We start from the raw sequence: 26,516 nt of genomic DNA on the forward strand, positions 1-26,516 counted from the left end.
TTTTTAATATGAATATGAGAATTTTATGTGATCGGGTTTGAAGGTGAGGAATAAACGGGAAATATTGCGTGCCCTTTTTCTGAGAGTACCGGCAGGTGTCGCTCATGCACTGATTTCCGCAGTGTTTTGGATCGGATGTAAACGTGTACAGTCAGAGAGAGAGAGTGAAGGTATTACTTTTACACTAAACATGATTGTTCTTTTAAATGTGTTTCTTTGTGCCAATCATAAAGACAATTTAACCGATTTGAGTCAATGACAACATTACAAATTACAGAGTGGAAAAGGAGTCGACAGGAGTCGATTCCTGTCTTTGAGTCGAATCAGACTTTAGGGACATTAATCTCGCTTTCCATTCCGAAGTGATCATCCCTATGCCCTACTCCCTTTGAAGAGTAAAGCTCTGGATGGAACAACACAACTGTATTTCCTAATGTGTCTGTTTAAATTCACTTGGCAAAAAGAGCAATAAAAACAATGTAATTTTGTCTTTATTTGGACCGATATTTTGTGGGGTGTCCCCTTCCCGAAGGGCCCTTTGGAGGGCAATTTAATAAGCTTTAAAATGTCACCCACATCACTAAACCTCAGTTTTCAACGTGCCCCAAACCTAGATTAAGATTGAAATCTGTATTATGAAGGACTCGGTTGATAAAGCGTTCTGATGTAAAATTAGAGTGATGCGACCTTTTCTCTCTGATGTAAAATTAGAGTGATGCGACCTTTTCTCTCTCTCTCTCTCTCTCTCTCTCTCTCTCTCTCTCTCTCTCTCTCTCTCTCGCTCTCTCTCTCTCTCTCTCTCTCTGAGGGATCTCAATATTTATAGCTCTAAAATGGCAAATCACTTTACTTCAATTATGAGATGTATTTCACATTAATAGGAATGATAACCTTTAATTGAATTAATGTAATGCCTTCTAAAAATAAACAGTATTATTCTGCTAAAACAATGGCTACATTTCAAGCTTTTGACTGTTAACATAAACCAAACTAGTGCTAAAATATTGTGATATACATTTTTATGAAATTACATATGCTGACATATTGTGCACAACATGAAAGTAAATAAACTAAAGTCAATGATTTCATATTGGCGTTTCCACTCAAAAATGCCAGGGGAGTACAATTCTTCAAATAAATAATTATTTTAGCCTCCTTCTGTTTCTCTTTCAATCTCAGCCCCTCACTCCATTATTTGCCTCTGTGCACTCATTTTCTCAAATAAGCTCTTCATGTCTATGGAGATTCAGTATTCAGATTGGTATTCGGCTTTGTGAGTGTTTAAAGGACCAGTCGTATCCAAGGCAACCTGCCTAGTTAATTTCCCAGTGTCCTGTCATTTGCAATGAGGATGCAATATACAGTAAATCTGTGCATGGAATTCATATGCATGTCACAAAGGAAGCAGCAGCCAGAGAAAAATCCAAATGCTCAACCTTTATACCCAGTGTGTCAGTCATGGTGTTTGTGTTTTGGTGGTGTTTATATTTCACAGAACAAATAAAACACTGTTTGCAATGATATAAAAATGTTGTGTAATAAATCTCATATCAAATCAAACAGATTTGAGAACATACATATGAGAACATACACATATTGTGCTTATTCTAACTCTCAAACCATTTTATTCAAGGTTCAAGTCCAGTGCTCGAATTGAAGGGGGGCTGGGGGATCCGGGACTCCCATAAGAAGTAAAAAATAGATTTAAGGGATATTTTTATTTGAGTAAAAATGATAATGACAAATGTGATTAGATTCATGCAATGGATAAGGTACATTTTGTGATTTCATTGTTTACAATTATTGATATTAAGTTTGTTTATGGGCTAGTTTTCATGTCTCTTTAATTTTCACTCTTGAAATAGCTTTGATTGACATATTGATAGCCATAATTAGTTCCTGAATAAAGCAGACTTTTGGACTGAAATGGTTGAACAGTCTGCTGACTGACAGACAGACTCACTCATAACAGTCCCTTGCCGCCACCTACTGCAAATAACTATGTAAACTGCACTGAAATCGTTGAAAAATTCCCACAACACTAACACACAGACTGGCCAGTCTTGTCACAATTTATATTTTTAATATCAAAAAAACTAGTTTCGTGCATTTAAACAAGTCTTTTGGAACAAACATTATTATCACAAAGTGTCAATCGTCCAGTTGTTTTTAGGGAAAATAGTAAATACTACATTGGTAAACAATGCTAGAATTATTCTGTTGGACGTACAACATTTGATCCAAAATAGAGTAAAAGAAGCCTGTTCTTTTATGAAAGCCTGCTTTTAATAAATATTATATACTTATGCATAATATGATCAAATATATTATGGATTTTGTATAAATTGTATATTGCGAGACTAACCCCCACCACAACCCCCACCAAAAAGACTTGATTCAATTCGAGCACTGTTGAAGTCAATTAATGAAAATCTAGATTTACAGTTCAAGGCAACAAAGACACAAAGCAAAAATTATAACTTAAACGCTTCACATGTTAAACACTAAAAGTATGAAACATATTAACAACATTTTAGTTTAATTTCCAAACAGCACAGTGTTGAGTTGGGATGCTAAATGCACACACAGATCATGGGTTATATCTCTCTCATGCACATTTAACATTTTATTTTGCCCCTCTCTATCTGTACTGCACTTTAAATATCATTATTTTTCACCTTTCTGATTGAACACCGTTTCAAACGTCTAGCCAAGCTTGTGTCAATATAAATGAGAAAGTGTCTGGCACTGTCTAGCAGATTCAGTCATATTAAACATACCCTTTATGTCTCCATCCTTCCAAATAAACACACATTCGTTTGTAATCTGACAGGATCAAGAAAGGTTTTGAAACCCACTTTAAGACAATTATTTTTGCACAGGAGCACAGGTTTTATGAATGATGGCAAAGAATTTGACTATTTTTTACACATATAAAAACCAAGACACAAAGAAAATAAATAAATACATTGAAAGATAAATAAAAAACAATAGTTTAAGTTTATGCCTTTCAATACGTGATGCACAAAACAGTAAGTGCTATCAACGCTGCAGTCTTTTTAAAACAAAGAACTTTTTAAAACACTCCCTAACTTTGAAAGATTGTTTTTTAACTCAAGATACTCGCTTCCTTTAAGAGAATTGTCAGATATGCAAAACACAGTTCCGAAATAATGAATGAACACAACAGTCCTTCATAGGATTTAAATCATGTGTGTCTCATTGGGTTTCAGTACACTACTGTATTAATACATTTTAATATTATTTATATGCATGCTCTGCTTTTATATTTGTAATTTATTTTTGTTTGATGTCTGAATGGCACTATGTTTCGATACGATCTGTTTAGCTTAATAAAAGGAGCTCATTTTATAATAACACTGGATTTTTTATCCACTGCATGTCATGTTAATGTGATGTCGTTGATAAATATGTCCTTATTGTATTATCAGAGCACCAGTGTACTCTGATGGAGTGTGTCAAGTACTATCGTAAACACCCGTGATTGTGTCTCGGCACCTCTATGCACTTCTCGGGACCCTCTGTGCTGAATTATGCATTCTGCTCCGGTTCTTCCTCCCCTTTCCTTTCTCCTCTGTCTCTCTTTCTCCTCCTCTTCCTCTGTGTCTTTGACGCTCCGCTCTCTTTTTCTCTTTATGCTTGTGATTCCCAGATTCCTTGTTGTTATTACAGTGGCTGAGTTCCTTGCAGTGTCGCTCCAGTTTGCTGTGGTTAATCAAAGCCATCACATGCTGGTACCACGGCTGGGCAGAGTCAAGGGTGGGGTGCAGGGCGGGGCTCCACATTATTAAGCGAATAGTAACGGCCGTCCAGCGGAACCCGTGCTCCTCTAGCTGACAGTGATAAACGCCTCCATGATGGAGCTCTGCCTGGGGAATGAGGATGCCTCTGTCTATGACAATGAGATGTTCTGCAGATTCAACCTGAAAGGTAAGGAAACCTTTAGATACACACACAATATATATGCATTTTTGTTGTGTCTGTGTGTGTGCGTAATTGTACTTTTTGTTGTTCCAAGCTGTTCTCTCCTATATCTTTATACCAGGTGACAGTGGCATGGTGAGATTTTGGTAAACACTCCAGGTAAGTGCTGTTACCGACTGCAACAACTAGAGTCTTCTCCTCTGGCTCCACCTGCAGACCAGCTGCAATAAAAACATAAAAAACAATAAAACAAAACAAATGATATTGTGATCATATTCAGTGGTTGTGTGTCTGGCGTCACTCACCTCCCTGTCTGACACACTGGTTTAGCGGATTGTCGTCATTAACCTGACGAATATTTCGCCTGCAGATGGGGGAATGTTTCAGATCAGATTTTTTCAGATATCCCAAACACCAACGTGCTTTCCGATATATATGAAAATCTGTCTATTAGCTGATAGGTCACTTCTGGCTAGATGTTTTCTCATTTTTCTTTTTCACAATGCAAAATATTACATATACACAAAGAAAATGTAATGATGCAGAAAGGTTTCTGTGAGGGTCAGACTTAGGGGTAGGGTGAGGTTTAGGGGATAAAATACACAATTTATACAGTATAAACGCCATTATGTCTATGCAAAGTCCCTGCAATGTATAAAAACAAACATGCTTGTGTCACCTGCGTGCAGTTGGCATGTACGGACTGCAGGAGTGCCCATCCCATGTGCAGTATGGGTCTCTTGCGAGACAGCATTCAGCGCAGGCCTGGCCGTACGAATCACACTGAAACAGACGCAACTGAACCACACCCTCTGCAGATCCTGCAAACAGCCACTCCTGGACACAAAACATATACACACTGATATGAACCAGACTATGATCCCGTTTACTGCTATAAATTCATACAGAATGTTTTAGTGAGCAGAAAAACTCGACTGTGAGCCTATAAATTGGGGTTTCCTGTAGCTTAGTGGTCAGAGCATGGTGCTAGCAACGCCAAAGTCATGGGTTCGATCCCAGGGATTGCAGATACTAGAAACAAATGTGTAGTAAAATGCAATGCAAGTCGCTGTGGATTAAAATGCATGAATGTTAATGTAAACAGACATTCATTCATACATACAGTGCTCTCCAACAAAAGATTCACAGGTTTAAATAAGTGTGCTTCATGAGAAAAAATGTGTGAAAATTCATTTTAGGCATCTCTCAGATGTTGCCATGGTGACGGTGTGAGAAAAGTGACCATGTATGTTAGTGTACGCTTGTACATGTGGGTGTACCTTTTTCTTGGACAGTGTCATTGCTGTTATTGGAGACTTGTGCTGTTGGGTGACAAGAGAGCGTCAACATTAAAAATATGTATTATACTTACAATAGAAGAGATCATCCAAATAAGTTTGCAATGTAAAACATTTTTAATGTTAAAGACTAAATATTAGAATAAAATTGTCCCTCACCCTATAGGAATTGCGGGAAAGGAAAGAAAACTTTGCTTATCAAGTAATTTCAAAGGATCTTAAAATGTGGAATTTCACCTTGAAAACCTGCAGCTGCTCAAGGGTGACCTCCTCAACCTCCTTCTGTCCATTGGCTTTAGGGATGTGGACTACCTTCAGCACCAGACCAGAGTCTTGATAATACACAGATATACAGTATAAACATTCACAAACTAAATTACACTGAAATGTCTACATGAAGAAAACATTTAGAAAGACATTAAACAAGTCCATCTGCGTTTCAGTACATGCACACACCTGTACCAATAAACAACACATCATGTTTTCTATCTGCCTCCACTCTGTCCACAAGGAGGTGGGTCATCTTATAAGGTACGCCCACTCTGATCAGCAACGGATGGCCGCCTAGAGGATGTACCACCTCTTTCATCAAAGGGTGAGTGCGACTAAAGAAGATAACATCATCAGGATATTCTCTTGTTGATCGAAATCCTCCGTAAGTTCTGCTGGGACACTGAAGAGCGACAAGAAAGACTCTTGGTTACTGTTCAATAATAATATATAGTAAAATTAGAGCCCTTTTTTCAAGTTTTACTTAAGAAGTTATCAAAGGACATGGTTATTTAGCATGTTTGTCATGGATGGGCGCACTCACTGTGCCAGGCCTGGGATAGGGCACTTTGCCTGTATACTCCATCCACTTGTACTGTTGCCCTTCCCTGTGAAGGAAGTTTCCTTTGAAAGCTCGAATAATGTCCTGCATACGGTACACGCACACAGCGGATCCATTTAACACATTACTACAGGGAGAGAAAAGAAACAGGAAAAATAGACACAAAGTATATTACTTTATTGGTAGTTTTAAGTGGTAAACATCAAATAGCCACTTGGAAAATGTGAATTGAAGATTTGAACCCAATAAGAAGCAAGACTCCTCAGCAGTGTTGGGCAAGTTACTCTGAAAAAGTAATGAATTACTACTAATAACATATTCTATACGTAATTAGAATACTGTACAAATTACTGTCTTCAAAAGGTATTTAATTACTTATTACTTATTACTAATTACTTTCTATATCCTATATCAACCTTGATGAGTTAAGTGATTCAAGGATAGACATGAAACGGCTCTTTTAATAATTTGATAATAAACTTTAATAATATAAATAAAGTATACTTTTTAACTGACCAAAGTACTACAAATGTGAGAATGATACATTAAAGCATGCATATATCATTAGACTTTGAATATTGATGTCAATTACACACACATATAATACACACAGTATAGCCAATGTCAATAATTTATGCATACCTAAGTCACTTGCACTATTTTAGTCTAAATTATTATCTGTTCATATCCACCTGTACATTAATGTTCATAGTATATAGTCATCTGTATATATTGTTCATAGTATATACCTACTGTCATATTTTCATAGAACATACCCACTGTAAAATATTTTTATAGTCCATGCCCACTGTATTATATTCTCACTATTGTATTCTGTATTTATTCTAACTGTATATTCTTGCATTTGTTAACTGCACTTCTGGTTAGACCTAAACTACATTTCGTTACACTGTACTTGTATATATGTAATGACAATAAAGTTGAATCTAATCTAATCTAATCTAATCTTAATTACATCAAAAGTAACTGTAATTAAATTACAGAAAAAATAAGAGTAATCCCTTACTTTACTTTTTCAAGGGAAAAGTAATTTGATTACATTAACTAATTACTTAGTAACTAGTTACACCCAACACTGGTCTCTAGTGTTGTTGGTTAGATGTCATCTCATTTGAAGTGAATTTGGGCCCGCTAGGAAGTTTTACAAGTCTCTGAGAGACTTACACAGTCAGTAGAATTTCTCAAAAGGGAGCAATAAAGTCACTCTTTCCATATGTCTTTTTCTGCATCTGTATTTTACAGCACACTCCACCCTTTGTGAATCTATCCAAAAACATTGGCAGTCACAGATGCATTTGCACACATAAAAACGAAAACACATGCTATTTAAGATGGATGATGTTAAACTTCTACTGTGCTTGAGACATCATAGACCAGCTGGAAAGTATGACTTAGTAATGCTATATCCACACCCTTAACCACACACACGCACACATGCGCACACCCACCCAACCACACACACACACTCGCACTAACTATTCATTAACCGATGAAACTACAGCTTTAAAGGGATAGTACAGCACAAAAGAAGATATTGTTAAAAATGTTGGTAACCAAGCAGTGGCAGTGCCCATTCACTTCACCTGTTAGTGGTAAAGAGTCCATAGATAAGGGGATTCTTTTTGTCTTTTCCATGCTGAATGAAAATATTCTCTACAGGTAAAGAACAACAGAAAATTCAGGGTTAGAATATTAAACAACTTTAATGATTGGGACAGTTGTGTGAAAATGTCAAGAGTATTGTGTGTGTGTGTGTGTGTGTGTGTGTGTGTGTGTGTGTGCTCTCTTGGTTTTTTGTTGGTTGTATTCAGGTTTTAGGTTGTATTCACCAGACCATTTACCTGGCCACACTCTCTTTCTTATACATACAAACATATTTAGAAGTGGCATATTGGTGGTTTAGCTTGTGTCCAAAAACACACACTCCTTTACAATGAACTTTTGGTGCACTGGTTCATTTCTGCATTCTCACGTTCCAGCCAAGTCAGATACGATCAAACATCTTATCAAATGAAACTTACGTGCACACACGTTTACATACAGTAGATAAACAGGGCTTAAACCACAGATACTGTTTTTAAACCAACTATAATGACTACCTAAACATTTAAAACAAAATAAAATAAAGTCTTTTTTAATAAACCCAAAAATATTGTTTTTAAACAAACTATAATGACTTACCTAAACATTAATAAATAAGATTAAAAATATATTTTTTAATAAAATACATTTTCTTTAAATAATTTTAAAAAGTATAATAATAATAAAAGCTTATAATATCAAAAGTATTTTAAAACAAAACATTTTTTGAGAGCATCCCCAAATGATCCAAAGGGATGTTCAGATTTAGCTGATATTTACACACACGTTAGGCTGTAATGCTACAGCAAACATGCTTCTCATTAAGTTTAAGATTTACAGAATTTACAGATTAACATTACAGTATGGCAAACCACACACAAGTGATATAGTTCACCCAAAAAATAAAAACTCTGTCATCATTTACTCACTCTCTTATCATTTCAAACCTTTATGACTTTCTTTCTTCTGCAGAGCACAGAAGATATTTTAAAGAAAGTTGGTAACCGAACAGCACTGGGACCCATTCACTTCTACTATATGGACACAAAACCAATGCATGTGAAAGGGCCAGGTAAAAACATTCTTCATAATATATTATTTTGTGTTCTGTAGCTGAAAGACAGTTATACAGGTTTGAAATGAAAAGATGGTGAGTAAATGATGACAGAATTTTTATTTTTGGGTAAACAATCATTGTCACTCATAATGACTTCTTTCCATAAAGGCAATATAGAATAGTATAGCCAAACCTGTACACACACACACACCAAAACAAGGTCCATTATTTAATTATTTTTCTTCACCTTTCTCTCTCCCCTTTTAATTCTTCATATCTCTCACCCCTCATCTATTTCTTTCTCCTTTCTTTTTAGTCCTTCACACTCTCAATTCATTTCTCCCCACCGTGTCTTTCTGTCTCTCACGTTTGTGGGATACTATAGTTGTGACAATTTCTCCTAAAAAAAGCTTTTGTCCTCCTTGAAGAGAGATAGTTTTGTCTGTCCTGCAGTTGTTGACACTTCCCCATCCCGCCCCTATCTCTCCTTATCCACCCTAACCTCCATCTCTTGAGTTTTCCTGCAGTCCTCCCTCATCTTTATCCTGGGTTAGCAGCTAGATTGTGTGGTAACAGGATGAGGGCTCCACCGCAGATTTGAAACACACACACAGATAATGGCGGCCTTCAAAACATGTGACAGACCACCAACACACGTGCACCAGCTAAATTACATACAGATACATTCATCAGGTGGCTCCAAAAATGCAATGTGTTTGAGGTTAAGAAATTCTTCTTACATTTTTCCTAGACCTTTTGCAAACTTAGACTAAACAAATGTTTTTTCAGATGTCTGAAATTTTTTCGCTTATATCATTTATAATGTTACATTAGAAATAAACTAACATTGTAAAAAATTTCACATATTTAATTTTTTTAGTGCTTTTCCACCATTGCGCCAAATCATTCTCGTTGCTTAATCGTTCCACTCTTTGGCAATCCGGGCCAAAAAGGACCTCATGGCTGATAACGGAAATTTTTAGAATATAAAAATACCAACACGTCACATGCTGCCTTGGTAACACAAGAGAGCTACACGGTTAGACAACCGTACCGTGTTTCAAGCCAGGCTCACATGGAAACATAGGAAGGTGGGATGAAGCGATTTGTGACTTTGTCTTGAACTTCATAAAAGACTAAAGCCATACACTTCTGATGTTTTGGACGACTCATTTTTAGTAACTGTTATGTTAAACTGTTGTGTTGAGCTCAGTGTTATAGCAGTACCTTGTCATTTCTGCGTACTAATATCAAAATGTATCAATGAAAAACATATTTTTCTGTGAGTACCGTCGATGTTAAAAATTCCTTCCAGTATGTGATTTTTGTAGACAGCATGTTGAACTTCATAAAGAAACAGTAAAAATTAAAGCGAAACAACTTTTGATAAAAAGGGTTACATTGTGATATATATGGTTCTTAGAACCTGATGACCCATTTTACCTGACTGCGTACATACTATACGGTCATAGTGATAACAATTTCAAAACAGATCAAGGAGATCAGAACAAATTCCAGGAAATAAAATACATATTAGTAAATATTTTTGTGAATACTAAACAGTAATTAAAATGATACTACAAAAATCTTCTCCAATAATTCCAGCTTCAAATCAGGAGTTACATAAACTGGGAGCCTTGCCCACATAAACATGGCCAATATCTAAACTTCTTCACACCAGACCATGACGCATTTAGACCTCACATACCAAAACACACACCAGATCGGTTCCTGTAATCTTAAGATCTAACCAAAAGTTAGTCGTTCCATATTTTACAAGAACATAACATTTTTATACTTTAAAAGTGGTTTTAGTGCTATATAGTGCTTTTAGTGCAATATAGAACTATATATTGGTGCTTAAGTGGTTCTCGGTGCTATATAGAACTGCTACTGAATCATTCATGGGGCTTAACAAGATCTTTATACGGAAACGTACCAGTGCTATATAGCACCTCAGTCACCCCAAAGAACCACTGAAGCCCCAAGATATATAGGTTAGATATATAGCACTAAAAGTGGTTCTTTGCTCATAATCATAGGTGAACCTCTTTTAGTGCTATATAGCACCTTTATTTGAGAGTAGCTGAAGATGACTGTGATAGGGTCTGACCCATCATAACCATGGCAACATGAGGGCCCCCGATGCAAGAGGAGATTATGAAAGACGCTGTTGTTTCCGGGCTGTGGAGCACAATCTAAACATCGGTTGCAAATGATATACCACCATGGGGTAACAAAGACGAAAGTAAAGCTAAAAGGTGGATATTAATATAATAACCAAATGAAAAAATGCATTAGGCTGACCAGTAAAACGGTTTGCACATTGCCTGCACTCTGTTAGGTCAGAACATAAACACACTATACACACATACATTGGCATTGTACCGGGTTAACTATGTTATGCAAGGTAAACTCAGCTCTTTAGAGATTACCATGGTGCTTGTGAATGTATGTTCAGGAGAAGAAGAATAGGTCTGTTCGGACCTACCTTCAGATTTGATAAAGTTTTAGTCTCAAATGAAGGCCATTCTTGATTTCTGACTATTGTGGTGAGTGCGTGTGTGTAGTTTCGCAAAGTGTATTTGGGTGGCAAAGTCTGTGAGAACTCATATCTTGACTGTAGTCTGATAGCTGAGAGGAATTTTTGAATGCATGTGTTTTTTAAATGAACGTGTTTATCTTAAAGATAGAATATATTTAGGTGACAGTACACTCATGACGCAGTGGATGTGTATGAAAATTAGACAACGGTATGACTTTTTCGGGTCAGATTGAAGATTCAAAAATTGTTTATTCTATGCAGGAACTTTGTTTACACAGACGGATTGATAAGCAACCAGTTCTGTCTGTGTGCTGTGTGTGTTTGAGTTTTTGAAAAGCTCTGTAATCAGGGAAGTTATTTGACACACACAGAGAGTCAACATAACATATTTTAAGTTAGAGCCAGGACTACAGGTGCAAATCTGTTAAGCTTTAAGTAAGTTATTTATTAATCAAGTAATTTACTATTTGCCCTTTATTGGTAGAGAGTTACTTTGGTTGTGTAATCACAGGGTGTGTAATGTTTTTGTGTGCCATGTATTTGAAGGTAAATTACTCACGCAGTTTGTCAAAGTGTGTCGGTATACCATCGGGTCCTGGTACAGAGCAAACAATACGCGCTTTCTGAAAGGTGCTCCATTTGTGTACCAAACTACGCTGACCACCTAAATCATTCTATAAATAACAGATAGATAGAGAGACAGAGAGAAAGAGATAAACACACAAAATATTAAATTCAAAATATCTTGCTGCAATACCATAGAAAATCCTTATTTACCATGGTATACTGTATATAAAAATGCATATGATCGTGATAGTAACACCTGATCCCATTATAGTACAGTGTACCAGACTGCAGATTTCCAATATTAATTTAGCAGTTTTACAATGCTACAGAACGAAAACCAGCAAAACATCAGAACATCATAGGTGGGCATGCAAGTATAGGGGCCACACAAGTGCAGGTATGCATGTGAGTGATAGAAACATACTAGATACCTTACAGACGCGGGCGACTCTAGAATAGAGAACCTTCCCAGCGGCCCCTTCAGCCTCCTGAGCTCGCTCAGTAAAAAACACGTACACCTTATCATCCTCGTCATTATCACTCTCGGACATCGCTGCAACATGTACAAATTCAGCGCCTGGAGAGAGCGAATGGGAGCGTAAGGGAGGAAAAAAGCAACAGAACGCCTGATTTCAATTGTACAACGTTTAAGATAGCTTTTCTGAATTACAGGTAAACACAAAGTAAACAAGTGTATGCATGCATATATAACCTTGTAGCCAGGTAGAGTCGTATTGTTCTGTGCGAATCACATGTCGCTCTCCCAGACTGCGCAAAAAAGCTGTATCATGACTTAGGAAGTCGGAAGAGATCCCAGCATACAGCTCACCGTCTAAACAAACACACACAAATAAAGTGACATGTAAGATTTAGGGAAAACTCAATCAAACAAATACACAAAGTATAAACACTATAACACCACTGTTTTACCAATGATGGCAGTAGCTGCTCTCTGGTGAGGGTTGTAGGGACATTTTCCCTTTCCAGATTCAGTGTCTTCATACCGGAGTGTTTGCTCCTCAGCCTGCAATATCCCAAAATTATTATTCATTTTGCTTACACTATTTCAGGATATGGCTGTTTTGTGGATTGGTATGCCATACTATTATCTTGATAATTTCATTTAATACGTGTAACATAGTCACCTTAGTCATACACACACGACATGATTAATACACAGCCACACCACCTGTGCTTTCTCGTTATCCCTAACCTGGAAGAGTTCACGAGAGAGGTGCATTGTGGGAAATTTAGTCATTACCCCGAGGAAGAGGCTGGTGGGGATGAAGGCACAGCGGGGGTTGAAGGCTCCAGTTCCACAGGCATAAAGATGTGTTTGGTTATACGGCTCCAGCACACGCAGGAAGTTAGCACAGTCCATCTGTGACAAACACGAAATGAGCACTCCCCAAAAACAACACAATAAAGCCTATTTTTAAGGTCGTTCTGGCTTTAAATAAGATATAAGAATAATGCTGTTCAGACAGTGAGGATTTAAAATGTTTTAGTTTAGTTGCTTTGATTTAGTAGTTTTGGTGACACATCAAAAAACACTATTCAAATAATGTGCAGTATTTAACGTCATAAGACCAGGTCTGTATGTTTATGTATTTTTGTTTTACCTGCAGGTCCTTTCCAGCCATTAAACAGTCCTGGATTCGATCTGGATTTGCTGGCCAGTATATCTGAAATACACCACACACACACACACTAAAATGTTAATCTAATCTAGGGCACACAAGCGTGCATTAAAGTTCCTCTTAGTTTTATTAAATGTTGATGTATAAGCTGATTTGCTTGTGTACTATGTGAGGAATTGCAGTTGGATGCCTCTTTAGCATTGCTTAGATGAAATCATTATGAATACACACTTAGCTATGTGCAGGGATGGGCACAAACACATCTGTGAGTACATTTCTAAAAGCCTAATTCAATTACACTATATAATACTGTATTTGAATTAAACTGAACATTCCTCTAAAGTGTCAGATTTTTTTATTTTTGTGTGTTTATGGGTGTGCACATACTTTCCGGGGCGGTTGGGTAATGTCATCTAGGCTGGTGGACAGCAGATGGTCCTTCATTCCAATGTAAAGACGACGGCTGTCTTCATCTGGCAGCAGAGAGTTCAGATCTCCGGCAGGTAGAGAGAGAGACATGAGCCGGCCGCTACGCAACAGCTCTGAGACATACAGACAGAGGTTATGATGATATAAGTGATAAATCTGCAGAAAGCTTTGTCAGCAAATATGAGTTCAGCTACTTTCATTGAACTTCTCAAGGACTGTCAGACCAATAAGGAAAACTAAATTTAGCTGTATTGGTTTATTTCATTTTTCAGCAAAGGAGAAAACATGGAAAGAGAGAGAGAGGTGTTGTAAGATGGCAAACTGATGTATCAGATGGTAACACTGTGGTACACTGTGGTCTAAACAGGATGTAAAAAAATAGCAAGGAATAGTCGTGAATAGGGTTTTGGACAGCGTGAATTCCTGTTCAAACTGTAAGCAGCAGCACTTCGCTATGAAGAAAATAAGCATTCATAAAAACATTAAGCTGAAAATGTGAATCATCGGTTGGTAACATGTTAAACACAGAAACTAAAACGTTCTGTATAACTTTAAAACAAACTGTCTCTTGTGAAACTAAACATTATTTATTGAGGGTTGATTATGACTGGGTGACAGATGTGTTTCCATACGTAAACTGTATGAGCCCTGAACTCAGGTGACTCAGACAGAGGACAACTTGAGGTTATTTGGTCCCGACAGGCTCACCTTTGGGCAGAATAACCTGTTGTCTGAACAGTTGATGACAGACAGATAAACACAGACATTGTGAGATGGATAGAACAGACAAAAAAGGGAGTGAATGTAAGACGAGATAGAAAACATGCCATGAGAATTATGGGAAAATCAGTTTAAGACATACACACTAGATCTTGGTAATCTTGGTTATTTGATTTCCTTATAAATAATCTTTCACCCACACACACTAAAAATCTCAGCTGTTATGAGGGACATAAAGCACACAATGCTGCACACACATGCATGCGTGCACACATTTATGCCTCCTTCTATGGCACTATCTTATTGCCCCTTCTTTAGGGGCAGTTGCTATAGCAACAAGGGCGTGTATGAGCACCACTAACACATGCACACACACACACATGAATTGAGGCTGGTATTCCACCTGTCTCGTGAAGAAGTGACTACATTTTCTAGAATCTGGAACTGAGTTTTGGAGAAATGTTTCAACTTTGAGAGGGAATATTTCCTAACGTAAAACCATACCAGCACAATTTTATGTCAGATAATCTGTGCAATTACGGATCAGTTATGGATAAAATTCAATGCATAGGTAGCTGTAAATAAAGCAAACAATTTCATAACACAATACATCTGCTAGACTCCTTTTAAATAACTGACTGATCATGGTGTTTAGTTCCAACATACCTGTTTACCATCACAGACTTTTTTATCACCATTTAAAAAAAATATTCACATTCAGTGTATCCAGAGAGGATTTAACTTTTTACCCGTTTTATTAGCTATTCATTCATAGATAAAGTAATCACAGATACAGTATATGGCAGTTCCCGGTCACTACAGTGTCAGGATAGTCACTGAACTCAAAACAATACATAAAATAATGAATCGTATCGAATTCATATTTACCTCCATAATTTTAAATTTATGTCTGGGACATTTTTTAAATCTTTAATATTTTCTCCACATAAGCACAGAGACTAGGTTGCAAACATTCTTTTTGCCGTTTCTATGGGGTTGTGTCTGTCATTCTAAGACCAGCTGAGGGTATATTTAGCCAAACACAGACTGTCAGTTTTGTAAACGTAAACCACACACATACTGCGTAAGAGAGTGTGTGTGTGTGTGTGTGTGTGTGTGTGTGTGTGTGTGTGTGTGTGTGTGTGTGTGTGTGTGCGTGTGCACGCGCGTGTGCGCGTGCGTCTGAACATTAGATTACCTTGGTCATGAGAGAGACAGATGTGAGGACACTTCATTAGTACATGATTATACTGTATTCGTAATGTTAGGTAAGAACTATATAAGCAAAAACCCAGTTACACACACACGCACGGACACACACACAGGCTAGTTGGTTGTTAAGGTTTTTCATGTGGGCGATCGCTTACTGGCCTTGGTCAAAACATTCTCTATGATGTACGAGAAAAGCCTTAGATCTCTCTTTCAATGCGAGTCTGTTTAATCAAATGCCAGGCAAAAATTATGATTATGTTCACATAGAAAACGAATAAACAACAAAGCTGATTTCAACCCTAATCTTTATAATACTAATCACTCAACTTGCCATTATTGAACACTAATTTCAAGCACTTGTTTCACTGTGTCTGATGAATATAAACATTTCCTGTGGAAATTGACTATCAGCATTGTGCTGCTTAATTTACCATTTGACATGTTCATAAACCGTGTGTGGGGGGAAATGTTAACAGGTGTGACTCAGATCTGTGACAGGAGACACAAGGCCTAGAGCTCATACATAAACACACAGACATCTAAAATAAACTGAGTGAACACACAGTGACGGGTTCTGAGATTTCTCAGCCCTCTGTAAGACAGACCTATTCACCATGACCCCTGACCCTGAGCTGTTTATGAGTATACATCATAATTATAGCACTCAGTTGTACTCACTCACTTCCTGACAAAGCCTAGAGAGTGTAATCAGACCAGATCTATTTATCCGAAGTGTATTCTTCATGAAGGATAAATGACTTTACTTGTACCATGAGTGTTGTGTGTGTGTGTGTGTGTGTGTGTGTGTGTGTGTGTGGGTGGGTGTGCACGCTCAAGGGCTGTCATCTATTATTCCATTTGGGAAATCAAGGAAAATGAGCTTGATAATAATCATCAAGCATCAGCAATGACAAGCCCCCCCCCCCCTCACACGCACAAATACATATGTTCAGATCCTCTGGGAATTTAAGTGAATTAAAGTGTGAGCTGAAACTTTTAATAGATTTTGCAGTCATTAAGATTCAGTTTACTCATAAATCTTCCACAAACGCTTGATACCTAACACACACACATATTGCTCTTAAATCTCTATCGCTCTCTTTGCTGATAATTGACTGTGCCTGATATGCCGAATGATGTGACGGATGTACAGACGGTGTATCTCTGACAGTTTTTCTAGGTCATGGAGAAACACGTCCAGCTGTAGACTACTGCAGTTACACATAATATACTCCTGTCAAACTGCAGCTTATTGCAGATGGCATTCAGATAATTGGGTTAAAGATAGAGAGTTAGAGAGTTGTGTGTCTGTGTGTGTCAGGACTAAATTTACCCACCAAGCTTGCAGTCTCCACAAGATTGTCTATAATCATAAACAAATACCATTCTTAATAAAAAATGTAGTTGTATGGACCCAAACATTTCTGTGAGCTAGCTATGAATTTAGTGAAAAATCTCATTTATTTATTATGAAAGTGGAAAAAATTCAATGGAACATCTTTACCATGATCGCACAGCATGTGTATGTTTTCTGGGTGAGGTGGGCAGTCATCTGATCTTACCTGAGTGCTGGAACTGCAGTCGTGGCTGTGATGGTCTCCAAGCTTCCGTTAGAAGTGCCACCAGTGAAACCAAGCCGAATAGAGACAACATCCTTCTCAGGTATAAACAAACAGTTCACAACTTGGCACACAAAGCTTGCCACGGAGTATATTACACACGTTTTCTTTGTATCTTCTGCGCAACAATAAAAGACACACAAAGAGTGTCTACCTCATCTTAGCATCACACACACCTCTGCATTAGTGTGTGCGGTCGACAAAGCGCAGTGTAATATAATCCAGCTCAGGTCAGTATTGCAGTGAAATCCACTCTTCATCTGCTGCTCTATTCCTCCTTGTTTAAAGTATTGCTGTCTGAATCTCTCTTCCTCTCTCTGGGAGTCTCTTCTGTGTACGTTCCTCACTTTGATTGTTTCTCACTGCCTCTCATCTTTTGAGTCTCTGCGTTATGATCTCTCTCCCTCTTTTCTCTCCTTAAGTCTTCTGTCATTCACTCCCCTGCTGAAAAGGAGGGATCTGCACCATGTGTGCCGGCTCTCTCTCTCTCTCTCTCTCTCTCTCTCTCTCTCTCTCTCTCCTCTCTTGTGTCTCTTTTCTGTTTCTGTCTCAGTCCCAATGTCTAGGCCTATATATGTTTATAAGACAGCTGCTGAATGTATTCTGTCTCTTGGCATTAATTTGCTTATTGACTGTATAATTTCAGGTTGTCTTTCTGCTTTTTCGTCTCCAACCAACTTGTTTAGTCACACACGCACAAACACACACACACACACACACACACACACACACACACACACACACACTAACCTAATTAAATCACACAACATCCGAATTAAGGGTAACTGAATTAGGTCACCAAAATATTTAAAGAAACATCAAAAGAATACGAAAACAGTTTCCCTCCCAAAGCTCCAAGGCATTCTGCAGTGCATACAAACACAGCTCTAAAGGACTACAATTTTTACACCGCTGTCCGAAATAAAACAGAGGGAATCCGTGATTAAAGGAAACAGTATGAATATTGCGCCCTCTAGTGACTGAATGAAGATAATGCTCCAATCAACCATTCTCCAGTTTATATTATAAAGTGTAAAGGCTGTTTACTGTACATTAAAACTAGACAGTCAAGTTTTATGTTACTTACAAACTGGTTACATTTAACATTTACATAGATTACTGATTTGAAAACCAAAACATTTCTTATTTAGTATAAAGTATATTTACAAAAAGAGAAACACAGAAGAAACAGTGGGTGACATGTGGGATACATTGAAAGCGTTTTGGTAGTACAATGGTACAGACTGTACTGATAGATAAACATGGCACTTTTGGGTACATTTTACTGGGTATCTAAAGTCTTGGATAAAAGCATGTATGCCAAACGCATACATGTTCGGTTGAATTAGAAACCTCTATATTACAAATAAATCTTCGCATGTGTTTTAGAATAAACCAGTGTATTTATTTAGTTTAAGAGAAAATAGTATTAGTATCAATACTGCCGTTCAAGATATAGATATGGTAAAAGCAATTATTATACAGTAATACAAATACAATAATTCCCCACCAGGGGTCGATGTTGTTTTATGTGTGTGTGTGAGATCAAAACTGAACAGTATAGCTTTAAGATGATATTTTGTTTAACAGTAGGAAAGTTTTGTTTCTCACGTGATGAATAATTGTTCCTTTGCGCTTCTCAAATATGTAAAGTAGTAACGTCAAGGAATAACTTCCAAAACATGCCTTGCCGCTTTAAACATACAAATACAGATATTTTCAGTTGTATTTCTCCTAGAAAACGGAAAAAACAATAATGCTGAACATGCATTGCATGACCGTTACTGGTTGTGATGTTGACCCTATCCCCAGTCTATTTTATGAACTGACTGAAACTTGTTTTAAACCATCACCAGAGTCATATTTCCCATTTGATGTTGGGTTATAGTCGATTTTGTTTTCTTCTTTTGTTTATGTATTTTATAGATTTGGTCCTTAAGTGTTTTACCTTAATGAGGCTCATTACTTTAATTGTATATAGCACCGAAAACCCACGATACAGAAGGTTTTGAGCATTGCGCGCTCCCGCACCGCCTGCCCGGTTTCCATCAGCTGTCCGTGTACTCATCTCTCTCTCTCTCTCCCCCTCCCTCTCCGTGCTTCCCGCCCACACACGTACATCTCTGCGTTCTGATTGGGCGAGTGGGGAAGCGATGAGCTCATATTGGTTAAAAATAGCTACACGCGCTGGGGCTAAAAATAGGCGTGTATATAAACCTCGGCGCTTCACTGAGGCTGGCCGCACTTACGCAGCAGTCGCGATGAAGGTTCATACGTTCCCTGTGAGCGCATTAGACCGAGAAGGGAGGAGAAAGAAAGGGCGGCGGCCGATTTTTCTCGGTCCCGCGTCACGGCGCAGTCTTTCACAAGAAAGACAGAAAAATGGCATGACGTTGAGCTTTACAGCCGACCCGGGTTTGGGTGTAGCCCGCTGGGGGTGGGGGCTGCATGATCATTTCCTTCCTTCCTCAGCAAGTCATGTTTTTTCTGCAGTCAAATAAAAGCAGGCTGTGTTTCACCCAGAATGAATGCATTGCATAATATCCGAGAATTATGCGCTGTAGTGTCATTAGCCGTTTGGGGAAATTAATCATACATCACTGAATCCCAGTACCCACAGGCAGTTCAAAACTCATCAGGAACAAGCACAACTTTAGGATTTTACGTGGCGTCTTCGTCACTGTTCTGGAAGAGTTGAGAAGTGGTCTAAAAACAGCACATACTGTATAATAACTAAAAAGACCTCCTCAAGCTTTCCAGGCCTATTACACATTTCCAGTTTTGTCTATTTAGTCTTTTCTTAAGTCCTCCAGTGTCTTTTTCCTAAGCCCCCTTTCCAGGTACACAACATGGGATTTGATGCTACCAGTTAATTTTATGTAAAAGTTAGCTGCAAATGTGAAAATGGTGCAACGCCCACATCTGAAACAGACTTAATTTTAAAACGAATGTTTTTTTTAAAGAAGCAGAAAAAAAGCCTAGGTTTCTATAGAAGTTGTCTAAAATGAAATGCTAGCATATTTCTTTTACTGCAGATGTAGAAATCCGTAGGTGTATTCGATGTACACCCACTTTCGACTGTAGTATGATCAAAACCTTCAACATTACTCGAAATAAATAAATGGTGGGATTAAAGTAACAGCTCACCCAAGTTGTTGTAGATCTGTGTACATTTCTGATGAACCGAGATATATTTGGAAAAATGCTTCTAAACCTTGGTCACCATTGACTACCATTGTAGGAAAAATTGCTTCATAAATCTTAGTTCTGTTGAACACAAAAGATGATATTTTGAAGAATGTGGGAAAGCAAACCGTTCTGGGGCACTTTTTACTAACATTGTCATTTTTCCTCCTATGGTAGTCAGTGGTGGCCAATAACTGTTTGGTTACAAGCATTTTTCTACATATCGTTCCGTGTGCTTCAGAACAAATACATTTATAAAGATTTGGGACAACTTGAGGGTGAATAAATGATGACAGAACTGTTCATTTAAGATTAATCAAGTTTTTTTTCTTTAGCTTCAATAACATTTTGTGTTTTTTTACTGATCTTGATATGAGCTGTATGATCCGGTCATTCTCTGCATTAGATGACCATACACACAAACACAAAGAGCTGCTCTGTATAGAACATATTTTATTACACAAGTTTACCAAGTCTAGTTTACAAATACATTTTCCAGTCCTGATAGTGTGTAGCAATACACACGTTCATATGTACAGGTATGTATACATATTACCCCTCCACCCCATGCCCTTTTTGTACTTAAACTTTTGTTCTGAAATCCCAATCTTTTCCCAATCTAAAGAAAACCTTACAATGATTTACATACATAAACAACAAGTCAGCCCTGTTTCAAGATGCAGAAAAAGCCCAGCATATGAGGGATGGGCTGAGATATTGATTGGCAGCTTACAGGATCGCACCGTTCCAATCAGCCCACTGGGTAGAGTGACAGCATTTGGCAGGTGGGCAAGCTTGAAGGATACCACAATTTCAGGTAAAGCATCAAAAAAGTCCCAAGTTCTTTTAAATACTGATAAACATCTCCATGACTAAAAATATATGAACAAAAGGAAAAAGACTAAAACAAAGCTTTTTTGTCGCAGGGATCTCTTTCCCAAAGCTTTTGGCGAATGTGAGGGGGATGTATGACTGAGTAAACGGAGGTGTGCCCCTCACACACTTTTGGAGCCCCAGTACAAGAATCAAGTCCATTTCAGAGCATTCACAGCAGAAGGCATTTGTTGTGCTTCTTTCCCCTGCGTGCCTGTAGTGCCGCTCTAGTGGCCATTTCAAATACTTCCCGTACTCCATCTTTTGTTTTGGCTGAGCACTCCATATAGCCGAATGCTCCGATCCGATTGGACATGTCTCTCCCTTCCTCTGCTTTAACAGGCTCCTATTGAACAATTCAAAAGGTAAAAAAGACAGTCTAGTGTTAATCTCTGTCAGTATGTTGGGTCACAACGTGCAGTGTGATAAACAAAATGGAAGAAAATCTTAGTTGGGTATATATGCAAGCATGAAAAAAAACCCACCAAAATATATTTATACGATGATTTAGTTTTTTCACTGTAAATCAGTGACAAATATTGTAGCCTTTATTATTTGTTCAAACAGAAAATTATAAAGATCGGTTACCTCATTACTTCTAACAAATGAGTGTGAATCTGTTAACAAGAATAGTTCTCTCCACAACTCTACCTGCTTCATTTTGGTCAGCTCCCTGCGTGTGTGTTCATCGTTCCGCAGGTCCTTCTTGTTGCCCACAAGGATGATGGGAACATTGGGACAAAAGTGTTTCACTTCAGGCGTCCACTTCTCTGGAATATTCTCTATAAAGGGATAACATTATATTAATATCAATTTCAATTGAAAATAGGCTTAATTAGCAATTATAAGACTTCTGGAAAGTCTAAAGAAAAAAACATTCTTACCTAAACTGTCGGGACTGTCAATAGAGAAGCACATAAGGATTACGTCAGTGTCTGGGTACGATAGAGGCCGGAGCCTATCATAGTCCTCCTGTCCAGCAGTATCCCACAGAGCAAGTTCCACCTTGAGCCACCATAAACACACACAATGAGCTCAAAATGACACAAAGCACAATTACAATATAAGACCACTCCATTAAAATGGACTTGCATTAAACGAGACATGGTTTAAAGGAAGATTAAGGACAGACAGATGCCATGAGGACAGTAAAGCTAAATAAAATAAGTATATGATAAAGTCCTCCCAACATGCAAAAAAAGATTAATTGAAACCCAATCGAATTGGGTTTTGTGGGTCATCTATGCATACAGTGCTTCTGCAAATACTCTAACCTTAAATGACGCAAACACTATAGATTGATTTATGATTTTTTTTTTAAAAACAACTTTGCGATGATGTGAATGCAAGAGAAATAATGAGAAAAAAGGTAATGCTGAAAGGAACAATGATATTTGTTTGCCCAATGCATTGTTTAGTGGCCAACTGTGTTGGAGCACTTGTGGTTTGCTTACCTGTTTGCTGTCAACCTCAATGTCTGCAACATAGTTCTCAAACACAGTAGGAACGTAGACTTCTGGGAACTGGTCTTTACTGAACACGATAAGCAAACAGGTTTTACCGCACGCTCCATCTCCTACAATCACCAGCTTCTTTCGAATTGCTGCCATTACTAGAAAGTAACAAACACATGTAGTTAAACACTCTGTCTGCAGCATTACACACCATTCATCTAACCATCGGTAACTGGGTTAGTCACTATGGATACAAAACACACTGTGATGGAATGTACTCCATTTGTCGATGTCATTTGCTGCAAGGTACAATCTTTAATATGAACAGTCAGCGGATTTGTTCTACAACCACAATTCATGCATCAGACCTCTGTATGAGAGTCCGCCATCACGACAACATCCTCTTAACAAACACTAACCCAGCTTTCAGGCCCACCAAGCAAAATTTCCACTGTTTAAGAGACTTCAGTTGACTCCTCACAGCCAACGGAGACATCCAAAACCTTTACCATAGTGGGTTTAATATGGCTGTAAATGAACCATCCCATCTGATAACAAAAACATAATACGTCACTATATTTTCCAATCCAGAAGAGCCGTTTAAATAGAGGCTGATCTAGAAGTGTCTGTTAACTGGGCCAGATGTCTTTTGAAGTGGAAGCTGCACCCCAGTGGTTGGATAAAGCTGGCAGCAACAGAAAAGCCTGCACATTATTGATGACAGGCTGGCGGAGAAGAGAGCCGTTCAGATGGACAGTAGATTAAACAACGACTCTCACACACATAAAAGCAAATCTGAAAATCAAGGCCTAAAAAGAAGTAACGCCTCATCGGAAAAAAGATCAGCTATTGATCCAAATGACCCAACCAACACATTGAAATAAATCTGTGTGGGAGATTCAACAAATTTCTAACATTATTTCTAGCTTTCCTGTAGCTCATTGGTTAGAGCAAGGCACTAGCAATGCCAAGGTTGTGGGTTCAATCCCAGGGGATTGCACATATTTAGAATCAAATGTGTAGGATAATGCATGGTAAGTAGCTTTGGATAAAAGCGTCCGCCAAATGCATAAATAAATATTAAAAGACATGATCGGCTAATGAGATGCCGTGTTGATCTTTGAATGAGGGCCTGGATCAAAGAACCTCCAGAAAGTGATTTTCCTACACATCAGCCTTTACTAACGTAAGCTCCAACGGATTTCAGTACTACTGGGTCAGCTGGGGCCACAAGACATTTCCGAGAAATATGTATGATTGCAAAAACACTGTCCGGAGCAGAACTTAAAAGGGGGAAGTTCACCCAAAAATCTACTTTGTGTGAATTTTTACTTACCCACATGACGTTAAAAACGATTTCCAGGCCTCCTCATAGGCATCATGGTGTCCGCTCTTGGCTGGGTCCAGAAAAGTACTAAAGACATTGTTAAATTCGTCCATCCGCTCAAAGTGTCTCAGTTGAATTCTTTTGAAGCGCAGGAATAATTTATGTGCAGAGGAGAATATATTGAATTAAGTCTGGCTTTAGTACTTTTCTGGACCGTGGCAAAAACTGACACCATGATGTCTATGAGGAGGGCTCTCTGAAAAGTGTGGATTTTTTACAATGCTCATCGCTCTGAAAAAAGAGGTGTAATATGATTGGCCATTTAACCAGTGCGTAGTGATTGGTCGAATACTGCAAGTGTGTGAAGGAAATGTTTATACCTCTTACTAAAGCAATTGTACGCCCAGATTCCTTGAGTATACATTTTTGGCGGTTTTAGTTAAATCATACCACAAACCGATGTAGATTTGTGGGGGTGTGGTTAGACAAGGCGTTTCAGGCAGGTCTGGGTGAGCATTCGAATGCATCTTTAATTCTGACACTTAAAGTTTTGCTATTTTACATGTCTAATACATGCAAGGGCAATTTATAACACACCAAAGATATGAGACATATGACCCCTGTAAACAACACAACGGTGGAAAATTATGACAGACTTTAAAATTATATATTCAAAATGACATATAATCCTGATACCTGTTGACAGTTCTACATTATATGAGATTATAGGCCTGTATTTAATAGAAACTAGTGGCCATTGAGAATCATGGGAACATTTCATCTAACGTTATAAAAATCTCACTGTTTTTGTGCCTGACCATCCTGTACCATTGTGCCCTGATTAAAATGTCTATAGAGGTAATGTCTTATGTAAATGATGTTATATCACTTTAACACAGCAATCTAAACTAAAGCACTTCATGTGAAGCAAGCTGAAAGTACTTCAAAATAAAACGCAGAAACGTAAAACCATCAAAATTTGTGTAAATATGAGTTGGAGTTATGACAATAACAGGATTAATAAAACATACCCAATTCCTAGTATTTATCCCATTGAAATCAGACCACACATTTTACATACTTTTGTATTTTTAAATCTATAAATGATGTTACACTAAAGAAAAATAATAATATGACAGATAGCGTTAAATAAATCACTAATCTCACAGTTATGTCTAAATCTGAGATTATGCGCGTGTCTGGGTCGAGCCTTTAACGTTAGCTCTCTGTTTAAATCAGCACAAAGACAAATCGCTTGTCACATATACGACCACCGATGGAATTCACGCCGAAACACTTTCTCCTGAAGTTTACTGCTTTCTACACATATTTTACTAAATTTTTTCCCGATTCTGAACGTCTGGGAAATGTTTCTAACGGTTTAAGCAATCTGGAGGGAGCGTGTGGGCAGCTTCTCCCGGCCGGCGGTTGCTTGCGGAAGCGGCGGACGGTCATTCGGTGAGCTGCTAACTACACCACCGTAACAAAAAGTAGTTTGAAAACAACACCTTCGCTGTGAAATCATATCACAAACTTTGTAAAGCACCTGCGCACAAACATATGTAAAGATAAAGTAATCTTACTTGTTGTTGAAGTGGCTAGCCGTTGTTTTTTGTATTCCAACGGTGGAGCTCCGTCGCCTCTTCTGACCGATACAATAAACCGTTGCCGAGTCGAGTGCGCGCGGTGCGCGGGCATTCAGTAGGGGGAAGGGATGGCGGGAACGAGCTTGAGCCACGCCTGCGCGATCACGTTAAAGAGTTTATTTGGCGGTGAATGAATGACCGCTCTAACAAGGCAGTTGTGTCATGAAGTTAAACATATATAGATATATAGATATATATATACATGTGCGCCAGTAATGAAGCAAAAACCCTGATTCTTTTTCGCCTACAGCTCGAAGCCTATTAATGAGTAAACTTTTTGAACAAAGAAACTCTAAACAAATCAAAAACTTTTTATAAAAGATAATCAGCACTAAACATACTATAAGTATTGTTTTAGGGATCAAACTTGAGCCAGTTTGACTGGACCACTTCTATGTTGCGTGTTTGTTGCGCCATCTATTGGCGACAGCGTCACATTACACTTGCAAAGAAACCAGGTGTTTAACCAGATCCACTGAAACATTATTTAGATCATTCCAGAATCCAGATTTCGACTCATTATATACGGACACACTAGTTGTATACTTTAAATGCGGTTCAAAT

At 38.0% G+C, this 26,516-nt stretch overlaps 2 protein-coding genes across 2 annotated transcripts; both read right to left on the reverse strand.

Annotated features, from left to right (window-relative positions):
* Positions 1-1,514: 1,514 nt before the first annotated feature.
* Positions 1,515-17,912, reverse strand: sema3h (sema domain, immunoglobulin domain (Ig), short basic domain, secreted, (semaphorin) 3H). The gene is made up of 17 exons (XM_079466815.1): positions 17,410-17,912; positions 13,874-14,028; positions 13,469-13,531; positions 13,108-13,227; positions 12,777-12,870; positions 12,559-12,678; positions 12,278-12,423; positions 11,839-11,953; positions 7,680-7,749; positions 6,058-6,202; positions 5,700-5,916; positions 5,481-5,575; positions 5,226-5,267; positions 4,625-4,782; positions 4,251-4,309; positions 4,024-4,166; positions 1,515-3,944 (listed from the first exon to the last, which is right to left on the reverse strand). The coding sequence occupies exons 1-17, from the start codon at positions 17,498-17,500 to the stop codon at positions 3,522-3,524; spliced, it is 2,256 nt and encodes a 751-aa protein (XP_079322941.1). The 5' UTR covers positions 17,501-17,912; the 3' UTR covers positions 1,515-3,521.
* A 3,173-nt stretch (positions 17,913-21,085) lies between these two features.
* rhoab (ras homolog gene family, member Ab) lies at positions 21,086-26,103 on the reverse strand. Its single transcript, XM_079467557.1, has 5 exons — positions 25,890-26,103; positions 22,980-23,137; positions 22,410-22,530; positions 22,177-22,307; positions 21,086-21,871 (listed from the first exon to the last, which is right to left on the reverse strand). The coding sequence occupies exons 1-5, from the start codon at positions 26,002-26,004 to the stop codon at positions 21,698-21,700; spliced, it is 699 nt and encodes a 232-aa protein (XP_079323683.1). The 5' UTR covers positions 26,005-26,103; the 3' UTR covers positions 21,086-21,697.
* Positions 26,104-26,516: the final 413 nt, after the last annotated feature.

Source organism: Barbatula barbatula (assembly GCF_947034865.1).
Source record: "Barbatula barbatula genome assembly, chromosome: 11".
NCBI lineage: Eukaryota > Metazoa > Chordata > Actinopteri > Cypriniformes > Nemacheilidae > Barbatula > Barbatula barbatula.

Coding starts and splice junctions, on each gene's coding strand:
- rhoab (XM_079467557.1), bottom strand. CDS start 26,004: ATGCCCGCGCACCGCGCGCACTCGACTCGGCAACGGTTTATTGTATCG. Junction 22,531..22,979: donor TTGAGGTTGACAGCAAACAG/GTAAGCAAACCA, acceptor TGGTGGCTCAAG/GTGGAACTTGCTCTGTGGGA. Junction 22,308..22,409: donor TGACAGTCCCGACAGTTTAG/GTAAGAATGTTT, acceptor ATCCCTTTATAG/AGAATATTCCAGAGAAGTGG.
- sema3h (XM_079466815.1), bottom strand. CDS start 17,500: ATGTTGTCTCTATTCGGCTTGGTTTCACTGGTGGCACTTCTAACGGAA. Junction 14,029..17,409: donor ACTGCAGTTCCAGCACTCAG/GTAAGATCAGAT, acceptor TGTATGTCTCAG/AGCTGTTGCGTAGCGGCCGG. Junction 5,917..6,057: donor CCTATCCCAGGCCTGGCACA/GTGAGTGCGCCC, acceptor GTCGCTCTTCAG/TGTCCCAGCAGAACTTACGG.